Source organism: Rhodnius prolixus, unplaced genomic scaffold (genome assembly GCF_049639745.1).
Source record: "Rhodnius prolixus isolate KJV_2025 unplaced genomic scaffold, Rpr scaffold_1, whole genome shotgun sequence".
Classification (NCBI taxonomy): domain Eukaryota; kingdom Metazoa; phylum Arthropoda; class Insecta; order Hemiptera; family Reduviidae; genus Rhodnius; species Rhodnius prolixus.
Window position 1 is genome coordinate 19016057 of NW_027411581.1, and position 19976 is coordinate 19036032.

At 31.5% G+C, this 19976-nt stretch overlaps 1 protein-coding gene and 1 long non-coding RNA gene across 3 annotated transcripts in view; both read left to right on the forward strand.

Moving 5' to 3' along the window:
* Positions 1–7509: 7509 nt before the first annotated feature.
* spz5 (spatzle 5 Toll-1 receptor) overlaps positions 7510–19976 on the forward strand; it is a 29206-nt gene continuing 16739 nt past the window's right edge. The window contains exon 1 of one of the 2 annotated variants that reach the window (XM_074133349.1): positions 7510–7692. In XM_074133349.1, coding sequence (XP_073989450.1) covers positions 7681–7692 — 12 coding nt within the window. In that variant the 5' untranslated portion in view covers positions 7510–7680. The remainder of the gene's footprint in view (positions 7693–19976) is intronic. The other variant, XM_074133343.1, reaches the window with a different exon arrangement.
* Positions 7699–11446, forward strand: LOC141456957 (uncharacterized). Its single transcript, XR_012460131.1, has 2 exons — positions 7699–7981; positions 11210–11446. It is a non-coding gene; the product is annotated as an uncharacterized lncRNA (long non-coding RNA).

Below are 19976 nucleotides of genomic sequence, written 5' to 3' on the forward strand. Positions count from 1 at the left end.
TTAAGCAAGACCAGTAGATATCGATGGTTAAATTTAACTATCAATACAGTGTGCTCTAGTGATAAGCGAGCAAAGACACTATTTAAGGAGGGTTAGACTTGAACCAAATTTTTTTTTATTTAAATATAATTAAAAATGGTTAAACATACTAGTGGGAACTTTCAGCAATTAAATTACGAATTTTTGTTTTTAAGAAAGAAGTGCAGTTTTGTTCCCTTTTTAGCAATGCATTGTAAACTTCGTTAAGGACTAGTAAACTCTTTAAAGAGAATCTAACTTTGAAGTATTGAAGTATCTAAAAAGAAGACCAAGGTTGTCCTTTATTATTATTGCAGCTTTATGAACTCCAACAACTGCACTCACAAATGTAACTGTATTTTTTTAACTAACATAAACCAATGAACTTGTACTTTTCTCTGAACTTAGTGTTTATTAATTCCTAAATATGCCAATCATTAAAATTTCAAATCTTTTCAGCAATAATGGATTTTTGGCTTATTTAGATTGTAATAATTAGATATTCTAGATTGATTGAAATAAATGCTAATGGCAATTTATATTCTCTGCTCTGTCTTGAGCGGTATTTTCTAAGCAAGAGTGATGAATTGGCTTGAACTTAGTAGTATCCATCGTAAAAGTAAAAATTTAATATAAAGCAGTGGGTAAATGGTAGGATACCCTTCAAGTTTACAGAGGAATCACATATACTAATTAAAACAATCCGGTAGGACAGTTGTATAAGGGTTGATCGTCAAAAAGTGCACGAAAAAGCAAATCGTTGAAAAACACCCAACTTGGATAATTTTTTTACTCTTTTTCTATAAAAGTTAAAACTCCTCCAAATTTATAATCTGATAAAAATGCACCACATTCCCTGTGGATTCAATATTCTGTTAATGTATTTCACAAACTAATAGCTTCTCATTAAAAAGTTTTAATCGGAATCAAAATAGAAATTAGAGTATTTGAACCAAGTAAGAATTAAAAATAGATAGCCTGGATTAAAAGTGAACATAGAAGTTTTGATGGCTTGAATCTCACAGTGAACTCACTTAAAAGTTAGAATAAATATACTATTTCTACTCAGATCATCTGTTCTCAGATATATTTTATGCATTTATGATTTCATGCATATTCCAAACTTATGGATAATTTCTAATTTTACTTTTTAACACAAGAATGATTTACGAAATACTTGCTTCATAAAATAAAGTAAGTAAAAATTTCATATTCTCATAAACCCAGATCTTTCTATCAGTTTTTAAAGACGCCACTAGATTGCACTAGAGTCAACTCTCATGAATCCCTCAGTTCTTTCACTAAAAGCAGTATTACTGAAATTATAATATCAAATTCATTTTAAGAATTATATTCTTACTTCTATTTAGGTGCAGTTTAATAAGAACATTAAGAATAATATTTTAATAAGAACATCAATGCATAATAATGAGTAGGAATCTTATTATTATTATTATTATTTTTTATGTCAGTAAAACTATGACTGCAAGTTGTGTAGAAAGAAAAAAAAAAAAGTCGTTGAGGTCAAATTGTGAGAAATCTATTCCGTGAAATAGTCCTTCCGTTTTGAGGAATTTTAATTTCTGAGTTACAGTCGGATCTCGGAAATATTAAAGTTTCATTTCTGACATTTTTCAAAATTTTTTTTTATTGTAAATACGCAGAAAAACTATTTCTAACAACCATTTTTTCGGACTCAAGATATTTCGAAACGGATATTTTGAGTAAAAGCTGAGTTTCGAAAATTTACCTAGCGAAAACTTTCGTCTCAGTTACCAGCTCTTCTCTTCCACACATCAGAATTATGTAGGACTATTACTGGCTTGCTGAAGTTCATAGGCGTTTTAAGTACACTTGTTGCCGCAAGAACCTAACACCGCAGGATGCGATTGACCTTACTTGCTAATACAATATGGCTGCTAAAAAGGGGGCAGAGAAAATTATCTCTCCTTCCCATTCTGCTGTTGGACATCACTAGATTTGTTGGTCCATCAACCAACCTATTCCACTTGAGGTAAGCGAAAACTTCTAAAATTGCCCTAATTGTTCGACTTTTCTGTTGATTATATAGGCTGTCTTTAATAATTGAAATACTGTTGTTACCGAGCTAGGATATGGAAGTTGGTTTGGATTTGACTGAGATTATGCGCTAGCAACAGTGGCAAACCTTTTTGAGAAATGGGTCAAATTTTATTATTTTCTTTTGTGTTAACTCGTGGGTCACTAAGTCAGTGGCGACGCTTGGAAAGAGGGAGCGAATGATGGTTACAAACTACTTCTTTTTTTTTGTTCTCACTTTTAAAATCCTCTAAAAGTTTACGTTTTCTTTTTGTTTTCAAACTTTTATTTCTGCAAGTGAAGAGCAAAAAATAGAGGTCGTCTTCAAAAAATTGATATCAATGGGGTGATACCATGAATTACCGCACCAGGTGACACCACGCCCAATCGGCAGTCGCCCCTGTACATCTCCCTGTTGTACGATGCGATGACTCGCGTCAAGTTTATAATTAACTGTCATAGATAGGTGCAGTGATACGATAGAGAAACAGCTAGCCAATGTCGTCTTAGGAATATTATTTTATAAATTCGACTTTGGGTTATATACTTTAATTTTAATACTTTAATTATTTACTTATTATATTATAATTATTACTTTAATTTATATACTTTAATTTTATTAATTTTTTAATATTTTTGATTGTCACTTCTTTCTTTTATGACATAAAAAATAATTACGTCGACCGCAAAAGTTTTTAAAGTAGTCCGCGAAGCTAAAGTTGAACAACTTGCTTTCACTTAAATTAATGTTTGAAAATCTAAATTCGATAATTTATTCTTACAATAATAGATTCATTCTGTTTGCATTTATCCCGATGAACAATGCAAATGAATGTTAACTGTTAAATTCATTGTATTTGCAATGCAATTCATTGTAAATGGCAATCGCACAAAATGGCGCAAAAGGATGTGTCAGATAGTAAAGTGACTTCAATCTACTTGTTATTCTTTGTTTTTGTGCACTTGTATTTACTTTAAATTTTAGTTTTTTGTTTTTTAATTTATTCATACAGCGAACAGAAGCAGGTATGTTAGTCATTATTTATTGTTTTAGATATTATTAATATTTAACCACATTTTTTTAGCTTGAATAAACCAAGAACAGGCTGGAGAAAAATGAAAACTTATCATCACAGCGAATGGGAAGAAGATTACTTCTTTACTACGTTGAAAGATAAATGTATATGTTTTATTTGCAATGCTACAGTAGCTTTGCCTAAGAAAGCAAACGTTGAAAGACATTTTCTAACAGTTCAAAGATTATCCACGTGGTACTGCGTTAAGAAAGGCCAAAATGCAATAACTGATGGCACAATTAACAAAATATTTTTTTCCAAATACAACACGAACTCGAAGACTGCTACGATTGCCTCATTCAAAATTTACTTTAATACTTTAATTAGACATAATAAACCGTTTCAAGATGGAGGAGTATGGAAGGTGGAGGCTTTTATTAAGGCTAATGAAGTGTTGTTTCAAAATTTTAAAAATAAATCGGAAATAATGGCATCCATCAAAAATATGTAGTTATCGCGAAACACAGTTGTACGTAAAACAGAAGGTATTAGCCAAAATCTTGAGATATTTTACGTGAAAATATGAAAAAATGCATTGTATTATCACTAGAGTTTGACGAATCTACTGACTATATCAGCACTGCTCAATTATGTATTTTTATGCGAACGGTTTTCGACAATATGTCGGCCACAGAAGAATTATTGACTTATTATTCCAATGCATGAACGCACAAGAGGCCAGGATAAATCTTCCGATTTATTAAAAATTATGTTGCACGTACAAATTTTCCAATTTGCAAGTTGGTATCATCAAATAACCACTGATGGGGGGGGGCTCCGGCAATGATCGGTAATAAAAGTGGCTTCGATGCTCTGTGTAAAGGTGATAATGACATTCCAAATATATTAAAATATTAAAAAAAAAACTAAAATTGTTTGCCCATATTTATAGTCGCTCGCAGAGTATATTTCACAGAATAAGTAGCCCCTAAGGGATAAAAGTTTGGCCACACCTGGGCTAGAAGGTTACCACATCCAGAAACTAGTGATGGGCAGAACGAGTCCGTCTTTGGACTCGTTGGATTTGAATCAGTTCCAGGGTTGGAATCGATTCCAACAACTCGTTCACCGATTCCGGTCTCTGTACTTACCCTATGCATTAGTAAAAATGTCACGCAATTTATTAAAAAATATCATTAAATGTTAGCTTTCCCAGTTAATAACAAAACTATATTTCTTTAACACACATTGAGTACTATCCCTAATTTCCAATTGCACTGATAAATATAAAATTAACAACGTAACACAAAAATTAACATAAAAATAGACTAGTCAATTATAAAAATTAAAGCAATGCTGTTTAGTCATTATCTAGCTTGACCACTGGAAGACTGGAGTTAACGTGCTTCAAGAGGATCCAAGGTAGAGAAACGGAAATGGGTAGGAAATTATTCCCATAAAAAAAATTCTAACCCTTCAAGCAAAATGATAATTACTCATAAATAAAGAAATATTTATTTACTAGGACTTGTATATCAAGCTTTAAAAATATTATCTTATTATCTTACGAAAAGAAAAAGCTGTGTGCTTAATCTTTAACATAGCGCTGGACACTCTTATTCTTATCTTCATTGGGTAAGTTTAACCGTGTACATGACCGTGAGACAGTCAAAGTAACACTGAGCCAAAATTTAGTATTACCTAATTGGTTTACTTAGTGTAGTATCCCTCCCACTCTATCACCAATTTCACAAACATTCATCGATTGGAAATAATTTTTAGTTAAATATTCGTTTTATTTGAATACAAAAAACATTATAACGCTTTCTTAAGATGATTTTAATTTTTAAAATTTGTTTTTGTCCATTACTCTTATATAATACGAAGAATTTCAAATAAAATATAATATACAAACACAATGATCTAGTATGCAGGTGGAGTCAGTCCTCGTTACCATAGCAATGGAACCGTTAAACAACTCCGGTTCCAGCTCCAGCAATTTCTATTGGCTAGATTCAGTGAACGAAAAAATGGAACGAGTCCGGTTTCAAAAGGATTTAAATCACTCCGGATTCGACTCCACCAACTCCAGTGGATTTAACCAATGAAAATGCTAGAGCTGGGCCGGAGTCGTTTAACGGTTCCGTTGTCATGGTAACTACGACTGACTCCACCTGCACACTAGATCATTCTGTGTTTGTATATTATATTTTATTTGAAATTCTTCGTATTTTATAAGAGTAATGGACAAAAACAAATTTTAAAAATTCAAATCATCTTAAGAAAGCGTTATAATGTTTTTTGTATTCCAATGAAACGAATATTTAACTAAAAAATATTTTCAATCGATGAATGTTTGTGAAATAGGTGATAGAGTGGGAGGGATACTACACTAAGTAAACCAGTTAGGTAATACTAAATTTTGGCCCAGTTTTACTTTGACCGTCTAGCTGACATGTACACGTTCAAGCTTACGCCAATGAAGATGAGAGTAAGAGTGTCCAGCGCTAAGTTTAAGATTAAGCACACAGCTTTTTCTTTTTGTAAAACAATAAGATAATATTTTAAAAGCTTGATATTCAATTCTTAGTTAATAAATATTATGAGTAATTATAATTTTGAAGGGTTAGAATTTTTATGGAATAATTTCCTACCCATTTCCGTTTCTCTACCTTGAATACTCTTGAAGTAAGTTAACTCCAGTCTTCTAGTGGTCAAGCTAGATAATGACAAAACTGCATTGCTTTAATTTATATTTGACTAGCCTATTTTTGTGTTAATATTTGTATTACGTTGTTAATTTTATATTTATCAGAGCAATTGGAAATTAGGGATAGTACTCAATGTGTGTTAAAGAAATATAGTTTTGTTATTAACTGGGAAAGCTAACATTTAATGATATAATAATATAATAAATTGCGTGACATTTGTTCTTATGTTTAATCGTTCCAAACCTTCTGCTGCCTCATTTTCATTTTTATTTGCCTAAATTTTTTGGGGCGGGGCGGAATCACTTTTTTTAAAAATAGGGATTTGAATCAACTCGTTCCACCATCGGACTCGTTCCAATGGAACGAGTCCGCTCAAATAGCCCATCACTACCAGAAACTTTCTCTAACCATCACCATATGGAAGAACAAAACTCTTCACTCGTTTTGAACTTCTTATTGGGTTATTTTTTCACAATTTGATGAGCTAAACAGAACCTAGCTGCATTATTTCGACATATGCTCCGGTTTTACCTCCATTAATACAGAAATCTTATCACGTCTGAAGCTTTTCAGTCGAAATTATAATTATAGTCGAAATTAATTATACTTGAAAAGAAGAACTTGATGAACTCTGAATCAGTACAGTAGTTCAGATTTAGGGATTATCATAGCTGAAGGTCTAGGCTACCAACGATGGTATTCAGTTTGTTTTGTTTATCTATGAAGAAGGACCAAGTCTTTTGCTAAGTAGGGTAGCCCCTAAGGGAAAACAATAGCAAAATAAGCTGATTGTAAGACCCTAATTCGGACTAGAGCCGACTAACATTCACAGGTGACACAATCCAATACATCATATTACAATTATTTATTTATTTATTTATTTATTACCAATTATGAGATTGCTTCAGCTCTAAAAAAAAATATATATTAAAAAAAATCTTCATGTTATACCAAGAAATCAGCCTTTACTGTAACGCTCCAATATTTCCAAAAACTAAATGTTATTTTGGAAATCTCTCAGAACGTATTCTCTCCTTAAAATTATAGAGCTTGCAAGTGTTTGGATAAAATCTTTGAATCTTAACCCTTGCTTAGTAGGCACATCTTGACTATGTCACAAACCCAACCCTGTGTTATTCATTGTGCGGGGATTCACTATTCTTGGATCACTATAATAAATAAATCAGTTAATTCAAAGCAAAGAAATCAAATTAATATCTTTGGAGGGTTGTGAGAACTTTTTTATTTTATTTTTTTAAAAGAAAATATTAAATTTACATAAAAAAAAATATAACAAAGTAAATCTTTATTGAACGCACCAATCACTAACCGTCAAGATATGCTACCTTTTGAATGTTTTGGAGGTCGTCCACGCCTCTATATATTAACTCTAATGATCTATTGTCCTTCAAATGTGACATCAGACTGACATAATTGTACAATTAATTGTTTTACAAGAGCTTCAAGATCACTGAAACTTAAACTCTCGTGTTCGATTTTAACTTGAATAACTTACACAGTGACAAGAAATTTTGTCTGAACATAGTATCTACTACATTGTGATTGAGGTGACATTGAGTTTGAGCAACCTATACTAGAAATTAGAAAAAAATAAAAATAAAACTAAAGTTAGTGGGGATAATGACAAGAAAGACATAATTATTTTTTGTTTTATATTTTATATATGTATATATTGCCTCTCTGTGTGACGTGTTGAATGTACAAAAGTAATAGAATATTTTTATGTTTGTTTCTAACCCCTACCACATAATCTCTCATAAAGTGTAAGTTTTCTTAAGAGTGGAGAGAAAGTTTCAGTCAGTTCGTAGCGTCGACCGCACCAAGTCTCCACGCAACTAGCACTGCCCACTTGCATCATGTGTACACAGGTTAGATATACGTACAATTGTTAAGATAATTTTTAACTTTAAATTAATTTAATTTTTTCCAATTTAAGTTGCTACTTTATTTCTATGTTTTATTAATTCAATAGATCATAAGAATGTTTTTAAATTCAGTACTAGAGTCAAATTTGTTTTTGTTTGTTAGTTTTTGTTTTTCAAATTTATGTTTGTGACTGTAAAGTTTAAGAAGTGCATGCATGAGTTACCTCAATCCTGGCCTCAATATTTCTTCTAAATTAGCTTTGGGGTTTGGATCACTTTTTTATTTGAGAAAGTAAGTACAAATTTCTGTTCCCGAATTCACTAATTTATTATACTATTAATCTAGATGCTTTATAACAAAACAAAACTGATATGTAACAAATTCCGTGAGAGTATCTGGCATTCTACAAAATGCTGTACTTTACAAGAAGAAACTGAAGAATAACAATTGGTGCGAAATTTGTCCTAATCCTTGCTGATCCAGTCCATGAAAAACATTCTGGCAGCGAAGTAGTAACTAAAGATACGTAAATTCTCCATCACATCATTGAGCATTTGGGATTGTGTGCATTTTTATTTTGAGCTAATTGTGTGCATTAAAACTGTCCGGCAGGACAGTTGTATAAAGGGTTGATCGTCAAAAAGTGCACGAAAAAACCTAACGTTAAAAAACACTCAAATTTGACAATTTTTTTCTTTTTTTCTCTATAATATAGGGCAAATCCTTTTTTATAGCTGTAATTTTTTTGCAACAACCTAGATCTAATAGATTTCGAGAAATACGTTGCTGAAAATGTAAACAACGTAGCGCCTAAACGCGCGAACCGATTTTCATTTTTAATTTGAGCTAATACAGATATTTTAAATTTTTTTAGAATTTTACCTACTTAATGGTTCCTGTTATCCCATCATTTATATCGCACTTCATAATTTCCTCATTTTTTTAGACTCTCCAGTAATGAACAAAGTAAAGATCATTGTGGAACAACCACGAAAGTAGTAACACCCTGTAATAAATATTAGCTATTAAATTAAAGAAATCATTTCGTTGCATTTTTACGTTTATTTCTAAATAAAAAATGTTTTTATTTCTAAATATCATTTGACTACAACCGGTTAACTGGATAATCTTTATTTCAACTGCTTTCTTTCAAAGGTCTGCGCCCAGTATACATTCAAAATCTTCTTTCTTTTAGTAACTTTACGTAATTTTTATTATGTTTATAAGTTAAATAAAACATATTATTTATTATTATTATTATTACTCTAAATATTTTCCTTGGAATATCTATGAAAGTTTTCTTGGACAAGAATAAACAAATAAATAAGTAAAAAATAATAAGGATTATGATTATACATTTATAACGCTGATTTTATCAGTCTTTCATCAAGTGCAGTGCGGTACGGAAACGCAAGTTCAGTCGAAATCACTACACCAAATTAATTATTAATTTACCTCTGATGATGGGCAAAAGTCCGAAACCAGTTAGGGATGCAATAAGCATGCATGCTACGACTGGAAAAATACTTTTATTATCTAGCACTGCGGAACTAACCTCATTATCAACATTATTATTTCATTAGAATGTTTATAGTATCTCTAAAAAATTTTAGTTTGTTCAGGTATTATAATTGTATTACATTTTTATGCACATCACACAATTATCGTACGAACGTTTATTTTTGACCCAAGTACTGTAACTGATCAATAAGATATTTGACTAGAAAAGGTGATATCAAAATGTTAGTTAACAAAAATTCAATGCGTACCTGCACAATGTGCATGGTGGAATTAGTTAATTTATTACGAGGCAACCTTGCATTCTGCACTCTAATGCATCTTGAAAGGAACATCATTAGTAGCACGACATATCCAGACATTGATGTCCTTCCCAGCATGTCTGTTCCATCAGTGGCTATCCTATCACGGTTGTGCTCTTGTACTTTTGGGATGACATTCACTGGGTCATGGACTCACGATAATTCTGCACACAACCTATAAAGAACAAAAAAACCTAATTGAATAATTCATTCAGGAACCCATGTCAGCGAGGCACTGCTTATTATAGCTTAAAACAAAGGCAAAATCCTAAAATGTATGAAATAAAACTTCAGAGTCACCATTTCATGTTATAATTTCATTCTCTTGCTGCAGCGTGTACTTTCTACAAAGCATTAAATAAATAAATAATAATAGTATTTTCATATTCCCTTAACATATTATTTTGTTAGTGGTTTACTCGCTGTATTTCATCACTTTTATAAAATTAATAAGAAATAAATTTGTTATCGGATTTCCGCGCTTGAAGAAAATAGCTTTCGAAAAGGTCTTCAGTTTCCCGATTTTCCTGGAATGTATGTTTGGTATGAGGTGTGTCATTTTCGTTTGAACCTTTTTTCCAGATAACATTGATTTTAGAGAAGTCTTTTATGAAAATAAATAAAAAGTAGTATAGTAAATGGTGCCACCAGATCAGCAGGACAAAAACCAGAAATTCTAAAAATAGAACCAGCATTTTGCAAGAGAAAAATTATGCAATTGGCTGATGAGTTCAGTTAAATCTGGGCAGAATCTCGGATCCCAGAGTCTGCGATCCGAATAACGAATTTAGATATTTTGATGGCGAGTGGGATAACAGAAGCTTTGGTATAAGTAATCTCTTTGTTGTGTGAGATAAGTAACAATCCTTCCAAGAATTCAAAATTATTGGTTTGTGATTGAAAAATAAAGCACATTTATTTGTGCTGGCCACACAACAAAAAAATAAGAATAAAATAAAAAGATGAGTGTCCTACATGAAGGATGTACATTTATTTAATTTGAGCTGGCAATGAAAAAAACTAAATCTTTTAATATCAAATATTAATAATAAAAATAATAAACATATCGCAACAGTAATGGAAATAAAAAATTATTCAGCAAAAGAGGAAAGTATATTTCAAAAAAAACTCTTGTCTGATTTTAAACCAAAAATGAATGTAAACTTTTGGGCAATTGTCTAATTTAATTCCAAAGACCAATCTTTTCTAAAGATTTTGAAAGAACAGGAAAAGATTATTTGGAAACGTAATAATATTGTTTAAAAAAAAATAAAATGCTCAAATAGCTTCTTTAGAAACATCATTAGTATTTATTAATTGAAATCCTATAGCTATCTACGTACATTACTAAGGTACGTTATTCAATTAGAAACTCAAATAAGGTGATCATTCTAATTAGAGAGTGAGTGATTACTAAATGACGTAATCTATGTCAGAGATCAATAGGTCAATAATAACTAACTAGTTTTTGATTAATGAATATATAGTAAAATTTTTATGTAAATCAATTTTGCCAAACCTTACTTAATCTCAATTGAATCAGAGGCTGCTAAATATAATTTTATGAACCATGATATTACTTTTAAATCTTGAAATTATTTTTTTTGAATGTGGGCGTTGCGTAGAAGAGTGGTTTAAGTATAATTAAAGATATTAATGTCATTGCGATAATGATGGTAACTACTCCTTATCACTGCAGCAGCAGGCGCAAGAAACTAGTACAGAACTCATCACTACCTTGACCACAGACACCAGACTCTCTATAGTAAAACTCTTCGCTACCAATCGGCCCATCGGAAAGCTACTTCTTGGTATTAAGGAGAATTTGGAATCAAATCCCAACAATATGCAACTGAAAATCAATCAAAAATAATAATATGAAAATTCAATAAAAATATACACAACTTTTCCTATCGAGTTTGATATACATACAAAATTCTATTTTTTTGGAGTTAACGTTTGAAAATAGTGTAACAAATTCTAGCATTTTATACGATTACCATCAACTATCATGCTTTATTTGAGCAATGTTTGGCACGTGCACAAAACCTCTTTGTTGAGGACTTGAAAGATCTTAGAATAGAAAAATTCTGTAATTCGTGTATTAACACATTACAGGGGTTCTGTGCTAATGACATTTAGATAATCTTGAAATTAATAATAATGTCAATACTAAAAAGTAAATAAAATACATAAACTAAAATAAATTTGCAACTGACATAATAACCAAAATAACAGTTCTGATTCCAGTATCAGATTATTTTCAAATCCTTGTCAGTTATCTTTTCAATAACCACTTTGTAATTGCACTTTATTATTGTCCGATTTCAACGAATAGGCCTATAATTAATTTAGTTTCCTTCTTAAAGTTACCTATGGGCATGCCCATAATAAGGTTTCACATCCCAGCCTTAATCCCTTGAAGCTTGAGCTACGATGACAATCATAAAAATACTAAGAAAAGCGCAGTTACGACCATTCGTGCAACAGCTTGGTTCTTTGTAAATTTTTTTTTTTCTAACATCAATGTGCCGAACAATTAGATTAATTTTCCTATTGTAGTTGTATTCTATTGGAGATTATAGTACATAATGATAGTCCTATAATAATAGGATATATTCTTATAGTCCTAAACTACATTCATACTATAATGATAGTAAGAAGTTTGCATATTCCGTGGCACACCTAGAATTTTTTCGGGGTGTTGTTTGGTTTGAGAAGTGAATGCAATACTTCTTAATTCAAGAAATAATCTTTCCATTTAGAATACAATATTACTCAAAGTGCCGTTTCAATATATTATGCGTAGCTTGGCTCTAAAATATTTTTAAGTATTTAAATACCAAACCAAAATTTGGCAAACGAGTCGGCACAGATCAGAGAAAACTTCTTTCCCGCTTATAATGTTGAATTATATCTCTTATATAAATATAATAATTTTTAATCAGTGTATTTGGCAATGAAGATGTAGAACAAACAATTATAGAATTAATTAAATCTAGAGTAAAAACTGTAAAAATTAATCTTCTAACTCGGAAACAATAAAATTAACAACAAAAGTAAACAAAAATCTACATTTGCAAGTCTAAGCGAGAACACTGAACGGCATCAACGAAGATGCACCATCAACCAGTTGCTCCGTAAAAACCAGTCTACATTTCACTATTATTTTTTTTTTCATTTGTTTTTAGTGCTTATGTTTAGTGAAGGGAAGCTGTTGGCAGTTACAGAGATATTCAGTATCAATACATCATCGGTAATGTTGCATAACTGGTCGACTATACTACATAAACACTAACAGTTTCATTTACAAATGTACAATCGTTTGAAATCTTTTATCTCTTTTTTTATCACATTCCGTTTCATTTATATTATAAGATTTAATTATGTTTTATTTTTTCGTTTTTTTTTAGTTGGCGCAACCATTTCCCAACGCTCCGGATGTTCTTTATGTTATCGGAAAATCTCACTTTTAAGCATAATTATAATATTTTCACATTTCATTCGGATTGCGCCATTATTGTATAATTATATTTCGCTGACGTGCTTTCGACAAACAACAGTTAAAGTTTAGTAATGTTTTAAAAGTTTGGAAATGTAGGTTGGATTTTTTTTTGGAAAGCTCTGCCATGGTAAATTACAATGGCTAAGATATTGCAGTTATTATTGTAGCTGGGATATTTTTTAAAATTGTAAAATAAGGTATATTATATTACTTCTGAGAATGGACTTAGGAAAGGGAGACTGAGGTATCTTCCAATAAATTGTTTACAGATTTTATTCACTAATAAAGGCAACATCAGAGATAGATTTGTAAAGAGGTCACAGAAAAAGAGTCTTACGATGATATTCCAGTTTTTGTTTTTATCCATTTTGTGTTGCAAAGATACTGCAAGCTTGGAATTTTTACAGAAATACTCTTTTTGAAGTGTCTTGAATTTGGAAAGCAGTCTTAACCAAAATTAAGTCAGCCAGTCTTAATCAAAATGTAAGAAGTATGTCTCTTTAGGTATTTATGAATTTAGTATCTAAATTACATACATACAATGCATGTTTTGCAATGTTCTGCAATATTGCAGCTTAGAAAGCATAGGACATTAAATTTCGAGTAAAATTAATTAGGACATAGTTACCAAAATTTTTTTGGAATACTTTTTTCTTTACCACTTCTCTAGGCTTTAAGAAGTTTCAATACGAGCCACTACCCACAAACGAGACAATACTTCAGAAGAGTTCGGAGCCAATAGGAGGCCCCTACCTTTTACAAATCGTCAGCCTCTTCAGTACCTTAAATAACACTCCTCTGGATACCTAAACTCAGAATCAGGCATTCTAAATCCTTACCGCACTCCATTATAATTTGGACCTTCACAGACCACCGCCGCAGTTTCAGCTGTTCTTCTGGTCTCTTTTACCTTGTACCGAAGGTAATAGAGAAGTAACTAAGACTGGCGAATCATTATGTCTGAAAGACCGTAGGGTTCTACCAAGATTAGATATTGCTATCAGCATCCCAACTATTATGAAAATGCTAATTTTAAGTTCTCTGTTATTTTTTTTTGTTAGTTTTGGGCTTAACCGTGGGAAACTTTAGATCCACTTCCGCATTTTCTGAGATCTTACTTTGAAATTAACAGGTAGTTGAATGTGCTGACATTTTCACTGACAGCTTTCATTGCAAATGCTCTAGGAGCTACAGCATACCAGAATATTTAGATATACAAACTCTAACTATAAAGAAGCTGTAGCATCCAGTTAAATGCAATCATATCTAAATAACGTACATAAAATGTAACAAGAATTCGGTGTAACACTTTACGCACGTTATGTAGACGACTCACTATTCATATTCAAACAAAATATAGACATTTGCAAATTGTTGTCTTACCTAAACAGCCTTACCTTAATATAAGTTTTGCACATGAATATAAGAATAACAAAACTCCAAACTTCCTAGATATCACACTAACTGCAAGAGACAACTTAAAATTCACAATATTCAGAAAGCCCGCACCCACTTACAACTATTATGCACAATAGTTCGTCACAAGAGCAGGTGTTAGCATAATTAGCAAACAAATTGAAACTAATAAGAAATAATGTTGTGCTTGAGGCACTATTGTAAATCAGTGCCGAACGTAAATTATTAAGTTTGAGATAACTAACGGAAGCTAAGAACAACTGCTTGACAATATCTCTACTTGCAATACAGGTAAAATCCCAAACTTGTTATAATGATTAATGGCTTGAAAATATTTCCGATTCAAAAACTGGTTACTCGACAAAGCTAGAGAAAAATCCACTCCTAAATAATTTAAGGATAAACTGTAAATATCAGGACTTTCTTTTAATTTTTAAGGCTAATTTTAAGATTAATTTTTAATTAATTGAGAGAGAATATTTTAATTTTTATTTTTAACATAATTACTAAACCCTACAAATGAATGATAGTAAAAACTTATTTAAGAAACAGTCGCAGGATTTTTAATTCTATAGTATGACCTAACCCCAAGTTCCCTTAAGTCTGTTGCTTAATCTTACACATAAAACAACAGCTCATGCAAACACGCCAACTTATTTTCCCTTTGGTAAAATTTTTTTACAAATTATATATCATTGACGGATTGGACATTTGATTTGTTTTATTTTATTTTTCAAAACAGGGTACAGCCTATTTTTTTAAAAGACTTCGGTTTGCAATAAGATTATCACTGTTTTGTTTGTTTGTTTGGTTTTTTTGACCAGTTTTGAAAGGAATATACATGTATCCAAATTGATAAACTATTTCTATGAAACGGTTAGTACAATTCAAATCATCACTGGTAGAAGCTTCCTACCAATTCCTAAGCAATAATCTGATCAGACGAGGTCAGTTGGAAAAAGAGTAATCAGTAAGACTGGAGTGCATCGCATAATTTCTATGAGTACATTGAATTTGGAATTGTGGAATTCAATTTTAATCCTACCCAATCATTATGAATCAATAATAGCTAAAAGAAGGTTCTCACTCTGTAAATTGTTTATAACTGATCTGTAAACGGGAAGCATAAAAAATTAAAGCGAAGGCAAATTTGAGACTAAGCCAAATTAAATCAAAATTCAGAACGTCGCAGTAGGACGTGATGGAAAGTGTATTATTATTTCTTTGAAATAACCTTTAATCTGGAAGTGAATGCAAAGTTTTCTCTGTGTAGTGCATCTCAACAATTTTAATGAACTTTTTTTTAATAACAATATAAGATTATCCCGAGGAGTGGTACCTGCTTTGATTAGGGAGGATTAGAAGACTGTCGGTGATGGCTGATGTTAATGAGAGAGAGCATGTTCACTGGTTACCTGTCGCTTCATAGTAGATGTGCGACGATCATGTTCATCCCCAAAACAGGGAAAATGTATTATACTAAAGTGAAGGTATGTTAATAAGTTCGAACGCTTTCATGGTAAGTTATGTTAAGTAATGCCTATTTTTTCAGGCTCACTTTACGTCCAGCATCTAATTAGGTGTCGTGTACGGCTCTTTCATTGTATAGAGACAGAAGTTGGAAACATAAACTAATGAGAGATCGCTCCTTGATGTATTCACTTCATAAAAACTAGCATACCTTGGAGATCAACTGAGAAATCTAGCAATTTTGTGGGAAGAACTGAGCAACAAGTACTGCAAGCAAAGCGAGTTGCTTTGGCATGCTTCTACAGCTTAAAAGGTGCTTTTGAACAAATCTAGACGCTATTTTGGAAAGAAGGCTCATTGGTCGTTGCGTCAACAATCTCTGTTGAGGAAAGAGGATTGCTTATTAAGTTTTTTAAGGGAGGAGCTTGATGCTAAGGCTGTGACAAAATTTCCCGCAGGTGGCACTATGTCGCCTCCTTTGTAGTGTGTCGCGGTTAAACTGCTCTGGAAAATAAATCGGCTAATAAGTATCTTAACACAGTAAGCTTGTTACAGCAAAAAGTCTTGAACCGGGTTGCAGAATGTACAGGAAGAATGGTTCAACTATAAACTCGAACAATAGTTCAATGAATTAAAGAGTTCAAACGTAGGAAATTAATATTATTGTACATTAAAGAAATTAATTATAATTTCAAGTTGATTAAATAGTTCATTTAACGCATACGGATTACTACTCGTATTATGTTCACAAATTCGTCCTCATCACTAGAACCATATTTCTTCGAATACAGACGCCGTATTATTTTCTAAAAAAAAATTAAATTAAATCTAAAAAAATCAAAAATTGTTACCTTTGAATTTAAGTCACAGTAAGCACAATAATGTAGATCAGTCTTTCCATCTTTTCCGTAATTAACTTTGGCTTTCAGGAAAATCGCTTAGATTGGGGCATCGGTTTATCCTAAACAAGAGCAAACGCTCTCATTGAAAAGGTTTTATGAACAAAACAAAATATGCACATCAGAGAAAAAAGAAAAGAAATCAAAGCTTTGTAAACTAAAGGCTTTGATGGTTACTTGTGGATATTTTCCACTACGGTTGTCTTAAATCAATCCTTTCTAACAAACAGTCTTTCTTAATATTAAATAAGTTTTCTTTTTTATTAAATTCATTCGTCCAATATACAAATAGTGAACAAAAAAGTTGTAACTCATTTTGAGATAATAAAGCCCTGCTAATACACCATTTCAAAGTATTGTTACCAAAATTACTTTTATTCAAAGAATTTAAGAGCTAATAATTATATTTCTTAAAGTTGTCCCTTAACTGAACATTATTTTTAATTATTAACTCACTTTATTTTCCAGTACTTCATGTTTTAAGATTAGGAAGATTGTAATATCAATATGTTTCCCATATTAAGTTTCATAAGTTCTGATCACATTTATTTGAAACAAATAAAAATTTACACCATTGAATTTGTCATGAAAAATCTTAATTTAACGGACATTCGATTGGTATGAGGATTATAGATAAATCCAATAACCATAAGGCGGATTTTACGTAATTTTTGCTTCATTGTTAAGCGATCTCTCGGAAATGGCTGCAACAACTTTCTTAAACCTGTGGCCATAAATATCCTACTACTTGTTTGAATAATAATTTTCAGAAATAATTAATTTCAAGGCAGTTGTGAAATAGTTTAAAAATAATACAGGCGCTCACCTCTAAACTGTACGGTTTCGCTAAATATAACTGGACAATTAAAAACTCCAAGACAATAATTGTATCCTTGAAGTTGAAGATTTATTAATTAATAAGAATTGCAGGAAGTGAAAGCTGTGTGACCGTAACAATTCAGATTTTTTTTTGTAAAATTTTTGTAAATAAGAACACTGGGTAATTGAACACAAGGCTTAACATCCACGAAGAATATCTAAAATTATCAAATTAAAATGGCGGAAGCTCTCATTTTACAATCAGATTTTTTTTAAAAAAAGGAGTTTCGTTACACGCGGGTCTCGACTAAGGTAACGCGGCAAATCGAGAGTTGTTACAAACCATTAGAAGTTATTAGTAGCAGATACCATTAGATAGAAGGTGACGACAGAATTAACGGGAATAATTGAACGGAAAAAGAGTCCGAATGAGATACTCCAAAAGTAACCAATAGCTGATAAAGTTAAAGTTGATAGGTCATTGGGCAAATTGGACTATAACTGATCTAATTATTGGCACTTCATCTCTAGAATAGAAGGGTCATAAGTATAACTAATAACTTCAAACTTAAAACCTCCGACGTGTGCGCCACATCTTCTTGCATGATTTTTGTTTTAATGATTTAAGGCGCGTCAACATCTGAGGTTATTGGCGCCCGGAGCTTATTTCAGTGCACTACTGGCCTTCGGACAGTGTTCTCTCGTTACACACAACACTGACCATCACCGGACACTGAGCTATAAGAAGCTCCTAGAAAGAGAAAATCTCAGAGTCAGCAGCTGGATTCGAACCCGGGTCCTCCTTCTTCCATGATAAGTTCACATTACAATGTACCGTCCGTTTCACAAAGTAAATCCTTTGCGGTTTATTATCAAAGGCAGTTACCTTCCAGTGACCTTTGTCGTCCCTCTAAATAGGCAGGAAGTAGGTAAGTACTTGGGTGTGGAGTGCAAACAGAATTGGCTTTTCTTCCAATTTCTTTCCATTTCCTAAGAATTATACAACAATGCTCAAAATTATATTCTATCACATGATTTTGATTATTGTATTAGTAGTAATTGTTGGCAAATTCATTCAGCTTATTTCTGTATTGAGTTTCAAATATTAGGTAAGATTCCGAGGAGATTGACCAAATACGTGATTATTACGTCACTTCAAATATTATAAAACGTTTATTTTAATTTCTTTACTCACTTGAACGGTTATCTGAAGAATAAAAGAATCGTTTAGGGATTTGTATTAAGAAAGTAAACCATAGTAAATATCATGAAGATAACCAAGAACAGATAACAGATCAAATATCAACTGATTTGTTTACAGTTTTATATTTCAAGAACTGTAGCAAAATAAAAATGGTAAACAATATGTGTAAATAGTACGAAACATGAAGTTGGAAAATTTTGTTTATCTAAACACTTACATTTTATACTTTCATTCCTTTACTTTTTTCATTGGGATTTGCTATTTTTAGTTTGGCCGGTTTTAACCAAATTTACTTAAGTGACACTCACTTATTCGAAAGTGTCCTTCGCAATAAGAAACAAGAGAGGTAAATGCACACTACACATTACTATAGTTTATAAACAAAAAGATATTAAGTTAGAACTTTAAGGATTGTTAGAAACATCTTTCAACACTATGATCTGCATAATGAAGATACTAAATTTCTATCTAATACACTGGCTACAAACTTTCAGTTTTATATTACGATAAAAAATCTCAATTGATCTAGGGTTTCCAGATTCGAATAAGAGAAACAAATAAAATAACAAATAGTTAAATATAAGCATAATGCATTTTCAGGCCTTAAATTAAGATGAAAAGATTTTATCGGCAATGGCGTAAGTCTTTTTTTTTTTTTTGAGACAGATAAATTTATTATTATCACTACGTTTCGGGAATCATTGGTGTCCTTTATCAGAAGCTCCTTTGGGAGTAGGAAAATGTGTACGATTTAATCATGCTGATTTCTAGACTTCTAGAAGCTCTAGAAGTAGGACACTAATTACACATGAAAAAGTAGATATACAATAAAGAATTGGTCTCAAAAAAGACTGGTCATTTAAAAGTTAAAACCTTTTTAAGGATTTACAAAGATAAAGAATTAATTTCAATAATTAAAACATTAAATATATCGGGGACTATATTAGTAATAAAATATATAAATTATAAATTGACCAGACGATAATGTAGAAATTACGGAGGAGAATAAATTAGATCTCGCATTATCTTCAAAATGTAGCAGTTAGAGGCCACAGCTAGATTTATTACAGTTTTACGCTTATAGTACCACAGTTTTATAAATAATTGTAAGGTAAATTAAATGCACTGTACCATCACCTCTGAGATAAGAGAC